This window comes from Camelus dromedarius, chromosome 1, assembly GCF_036321535.1.
Source record: "Camelus dromedarius isolate mCamDro1 chromosome 1, mCamDro1.pat, whole genome shotgun sequence".
NCBI lineage: Eukaryota > Metazoa > Chordata > Mammalia > Artiodactyla > Camelidae > Camelus > Camelus dromedarius.
The window spans coordinates 104,294,728-104,300,803 of record NC_087436.1 but is presented as its reverse complement, the minus strand read 5'-3'; the positions used below and the strand labels follow the sequence as shown (position 1 = coordinate 104,300,803).

The following is a 6,076-nucleotide window of genomic DNA, read 5'->3' as shown; positions in this document are numbered from 1 at the left end:
CTATCCAGTGACAGGTAGTTGATATCACAATGAGCTCATTTGTTCCCAAAGACAGCGAGGCCTGTGACATTTGTGATATACACAACACACATAATTATTTAAGTAAATTTCTGGCAACATACAATTTAAGCTATTCTGCAGACACAGCATGCTAAAAGCAGTATCTCCGTCTGTAACAACAGCTGATTTCCTTTCATTGTAGATTTTAGAGTTTACGCAAGCCACGCTTACAGGAATAAAGTAAGGATGAGTTCTGGTATACACTGAAAAATGCCTCGCTTTTGTGTTAGGTTCGCAGGGTGTTTTTGATGTGGTGCACATTCCTGCCCCTGTGAGGCCACTGGTCAGTTATTTTCAAATGCATCCCCTCACCCACAGTGAAACCTGACACTACATTGTATGTAAAATAGATGAAGGCAAAGCAGGTCTCAGAAAGTCAAGACTGGACGCACATGTTGGCTCAGAGTACCTCTGCTCTGAATTTAAGACCATTTTTGAGGAGACTTCTCTCTACGTCTATTTTGTTTTTGTCTCTGTTTATACATTTTCAACTACTCAGATGATTTGGACCTCCTTTGCTATTCATCTGTTAGGCTGGGTCATGTTTCATTCTAAAATGTCAGAAGTAGAGTGTTTTCCCAATATCCACCCACACTGGGGAGAGTAAGGATTTCCAAGACAAAGTTCTTCCTTGTGGGATGGATATGGGAATCTGCAAATTCGGTGTCTTACGAGACAATGACTTTAAAGTGATAACATTTCCAGATACACAGGTGGGAGATTATAGGTGTCTGACCACCCTCACAGCTCTTTGTGTACTGGCCTCACCATCCCTTCGAGACTGAAAATTCCTTGAGAGAAGGGACCATTTTTTACTCATATCTGCTTTCCCCTTGCCATTCCTAGCACAGAGTATCTGTTCTGAAAAGTTTTGCTAAACAGAATTGAAAAGAGAACAGAGAGCATTCTAGAATTGAGTTATGCTGTAACACACCTGCTTCTATGGATGTGAAAAATAGTTTTTTAATGTTAGGATTAAATTTATTTTTGCTTGGACATGCCTTCAGAATCAAATCCAAACTTTTTAATTGCTGATTAAGAAGCAATTTGTAGTTTTGCTACAAATTTTTCTCTCCTTAAAAAAAAAAATTCCAAAGTCTCTATCTGTACAAAGAATTGTGCCGGTGGGGGGGGGGGGGGGCAGGGTATAGCCCAGCAGAGTGAGTCCCTAGCATGCAGGAGGCCCTGGGTTCAATCCCCAGTACCACTATTAAATGAATGAATGAATGAATGAATGAATGAAGAAATAAACAAACAAACCTGATTACACCCCCCCCAAAAAAAAGAAATTTCAAAAAAGTAGTTTAAAAAAAGAGAATTGTGCTGGGCACTTTCACATATTTTACTGCATTTATTTGGGTACTTTCTATTCCCTTGTCAATTGAACTGGATATTATTTTTACTGAATTATCTCAATTTTAATGTTTAATTTATTAATATTTACTGCTATTTTAATAACAGATACATTTGTTCCTCATAATATCCCCTCAGATGGGTATTTCATCCTCTTGCTACAGATGAGAAAGCTGAAACTCTAATGAAGGAAGGGACTCATGCAACTCCAAGGGAATTGCAGGAAGGTAGCAGGAAGCAGGAAGGGAGCTAAACTCTAGGCACCATGCCTTTTCTTCTGCTCTGGAGTTTCATTGCTTTCTCCTCTATGCTTTATGGCCCTTCTCAAACTTAGCATCCTTATTTTTTAGTTATTAATCACTTCACCCCTCTCAATCTCAAAAGAACTGTCTCCTTAGTTTTCTTCTTTGGTTCAAAGTGAGGTGTGGGCTGGAGATTCATGGCTGGGTGGGATGCTGGGGAGATTGTAAAGAGTTGAGGAGATGTACTCAACTACAAGTTTGAGAAATTCTGAGTTGTGGGAGGATGTTTTGTAGAGTCTATCATTAATTGCCTTAAGTACTTTGACTCTTTTTCCCTACCTGCCTCTTTCCAAAGATATTTTTAATAGACAAACCTGACCAAATGGATCATTTGGAATTTGTATTTACCATCACAATATTCTGAGCAGTAGTATTGTGAAGGCCAGGTATTGTGCATTGATGCCAGCGGTCCAGTTCCTTTGAATTTCTGTTGTTTACTTGTTCTAGTCCTTTGCTATTCAGAGTGTAGTCTGCAGTGTCTGAGGGCTTGGCAGCAGGCAGCTGGTTGATCTTCATCCTGAGCTCCCTCTGGGATCACTGTCAGGGGGAGCTGTAGTGGCTTGATGGCTGCAACATCTTTTGTTTACTGATCTGTCAGGTAACAGCTTTTGGGGGGTGGGGGGGAGGTAGAATTAGGTTTATTTATTTGTATTTTTAGAGGAGGTGCTGGGGATTGAATCTAGGACCTTTTCCTTGTTAGGCATGTGTCCCACTTGAGCTATACCCTCCCCCCAACAGTTTTCATTCGCATTGTGAATTAGGTATTATTTTACAGAAGCAGAAACGTAAATTCTAAAATTTAAGCAAGTTAACACAGCTAGTGTCAGAACCTTATAATTTTGAAAGTAATTTGCCATGTCGCTGTGTGCACTGCCCTGTTTTTGCATCAATTGGAAGGTGGGAGAGGAATGATCCTTATAAACACGTAAATACACAACTTTCTGATTTCCCATGGTTCATCAGAGGCCCTGTGGCTCTGGAGGAAAGAGCGCCTGTTTCTGCCTTTCAACCATAGACTAAACTGGAACAATGGAATGAAAAGCTATTCCCCTCCCCCAATCCCGCAGGTCGTCTTCCGCCAGCGGAACGCAGGTGCTGGGACCTTCAGGCGCGGGGGGGACCAGAGAGGAACGGACACACGGCTCGGCAGTTGCCTGGTAACGCTCGCTGGAGGAGTCCCAGCCTAATAAGGTCCCCGAGAAGTGTCACTGGCCCTGAGTGGGACCCCGGCGTGGCCGGTTCTCTCCGCGCTAGCGGCCTGCCCCCGCTGCTTGGCGGGCTAGGACAGGGGAAATGTTGCAGGAGGAGTCGGATCTGTCTCTCATTATTGCTCAGATTGTCCAAAAGCTCAAGGGCTCCAATTTGTACGCTCAGTTGGAACGGCAGGCCTGGGTAAGTGAGGGTGAGTGGGAAGGAACGGAGCCCCGCGGGACCGCGGGATGCGGCGCCTCCTCCTGCACCCAGCTGACCTAAGCCCGAGCCCGCCTCTGGTCTCTCCAGCACTGCTCCTGGGCACGGAAAAGCCTCGCTTCCAGGTGTACGCTCCACTTTCTCAGCCTGTCGCTTGGGGTAATAGATTTTAAAGAAGGGTGGAGCACACCACGCCCTTCTTCAGGTCAGAGAAAGGCTGGGACTATTCATTCATACTGTAGTCCTTTACAGGGTCTAATTTTTTAAGCTGCTGGAATCAGTGGAGGTAGGTTGGGCTATACCTTCCTTCACTTTTTCGGTCCTGTAGATGGGTTTGGGCCCCCAGGTTCCTTTTGGCTTTCAAGTCAATCTATCACCTTCTTGCTCTCTACCTACCCTGCAATAATTTCCCATATAACCCAGTTTTTATTGAGAGTTTTCTCATGTGCTAGGTTCTTTGGATGCAGAGATTGCAGGAGATCTTTGCCTTTTTTGAGAAAGTCATAAATAGAATCATGCAGTTTGTAAATTTTTGTGCCTGATTTCTGTCATTTTGCATTATGCTTTTGATATTCATCCACGTTGTTGGTATGTCAGTAGTTCTGTTCCTTTTTATTGTTGAGTAGTATTTCAGTGTTTGGATGTACTGCATTTTGTTGATCTATTCATTGATTGCTCAGCATTTTCAGTTACAGAGTTATGGGTTGTTGCAGGCTGTAGAGATTATGAGTAAAGCTGATATATTCTTTCTGGTATAGGTTTTTGTTTAAATATTTGTTTTCCTTCTATTTGTTTTCCTTTCCTTCTTCAATTCCACTTCCTAGGAGTGGAATTGCTGAGTTGTTTGGTAAGTGTACGTGTAATTCTATAAGAAACTGCCAGACTTTTCCAAAGTGGCTGTATCATTTTGCATTTCCACTAGCAATTTTGAGAGTTTCAGTTGCTCTACATCCTTACTTGTGCTTGATGTCAGTTTTTAATTAATTAATTTTTATTAATTACACTCCTCTAGTAGGAGTGTGATGATATCCCATTATGGCTTTAATTGTATTTGCTTAATGACCAAAGGTTTTAGGCATCTTATCATATGTTTTTTATCTCCTTTAGTGAAGTAGTCTGTCGAAATCTTTTGCCCATTAAAAAAATTGTTTGTTCTCTTATTGTTGAATTGTAAGTATTCTTTATATATGACACAAGTCCTTTATCAGAGATACATCTTCAAATATTTTCTCCCAGGCTGTGGTTTATCTTTCCATTTTCTTACCTGGGTCTTTCAAAGAGCTGAAATTTTTACTTTTGATGACATACAATTTTATCCATTTTTTTATGACATGTGCTTTTTGTGCTTTACCTAAGAATCTACACCAGGGTCTCAAAATTTTTCTTCTATGTTTTGTTCTAAAATTTTCTTCTATGTTAGCTTTTACATTTAGATGTGTGATCCATTTTTAGTTAATTTTTGTGTATGATGTAATGTAAAGATTTTTGTTTGTTTGTTTGCTTTTGTTTTTGCATGTGGATGTCCAATATTGTATCTATTTCTAGTACTTACTTGTTGACAAATCTATATTATCTCTGCTAATTTCCTAGGCACCTTTGTTGAAAATTGATTTAGTACACACACACAATTTATGACACTCTGTTTTGTTCCATTGATCTATTTATCTATTATTATGTTCATATCACACTATTCTGATTTTTGTAACTTTCTAGTAAGTTTTGAAATCAGGTGATTAGTTCTCCAACTTTGTTCCTCTTTTTCAAAATTGCTTTGGCTACTCTAGGCTCTTTGCTTTACCATATAAATTTTAGAATCATCTTGTAATGATTACAAAACTTGCAATCATCTTATTACAAAAACTTGCTTGGATTTGCATTGGGGTTATGTTGAATCCATAGATCAATTTGGGGAGAACTGACATCTTCACAATATTGAATTTTCTAGCCTGTGAACATGCTTTATCTCTCCATTTATTTATATCTTTGTTTTTTTCTTGTCAGTGTTTTATAGTCCAGTATACAAATATTGCATATATTTTGTTAAGATTTTCCCCTAAGTATTTCATATTTTTTGATACCATTATAAATGCTGATTTTTTTTCCTCATTTCAGTTTTCAATTGTTTATTGTTAGTAAACAGAAATAAAACTGATATTTGTATATTTACTATGTATCCTGCGACCTTACTAAACTTCCTTGTTAGTTATAATAACTTCTTCCTCTCCAATATGTATACCTTTTAGTTCTTTTTCTTGCACTGGCTAGTGCCCCCAGTGCAATGTTGTATAGATACTTTTTAAAATTGAAATACAGTCAGTTACAATGTGTCAGTTTCTGGTGTAGAGTACAATGTCCCAGTCATGCACATACATACATATATTTGTTTTCATATTTATAGATACTTTTTATTAGGTTGAAGAAGCTCTCTTGTATTTCTGGGTTTCTTATGAATTGATGTTGAATTTTGTTAAATACTTCTTTTGTATCTGTAGATATAATATATGCTCATGATTTTTAAAAATATGTTGATATGGTTAGTATACTGATTGATTTGAATGTTGAACCAGTTTTGCATTCCTGAGATAAATTCCACTTGGTTATGATGCATTGTCCTTCTATAATTCTTGATTCAATTAGCTAATATTTTGTTGAAGATTTTATATTTTTATAAAGGATATTAATTTACAGTTTTACTTTAATATCTTTGTTTAGGTTTATATCAGGTAATGCTGATCTCTTAAACACAGAGAAGTGTTCCTCTGGCTCCTATTTTCTGGAAGAATGTGTGTAGAATTAATATTATTTCTTCCTTAAATGTTTGGTAGAATTCCCACTAATGTTATTGGGGCCTGCAGTATTCTCTGTGGGAACGTATTAAATAAAAAGTTTCACTTAAAAAACATGTGCAAGGCCATTCAGGTTATTTATCTTGTTAAATGTTCCATGTGCAC

At 38.4% G+C, this 6,076-nt stretch overlaps 1 protein-coding gene across 1 annotated transcript in view; it reads left to right on the top strand.

The window, feature by feature from the left end:
• The first annotated feature begins 2,877 nt into the window (after positions 1-2,877).
• Positions 2,878-6,076, top strand: part of TBC1D19 (TBC1 domain family member 19) — a 131,296-nt gene continuing 128,097 nt past the window's right edge. The window contains exon 1 of the mRNA XM_010988505.3: positions 2,878-3,107. Within this exon, the coding sequence (XP_010986807.1) occupies positions 3,009-3,107 (99 nt within the window). The 5' untranslated portion in view covers positions 2,878-3,008. The remainder of the gene's footprint in view (positions 3,108-6,076) is intronic.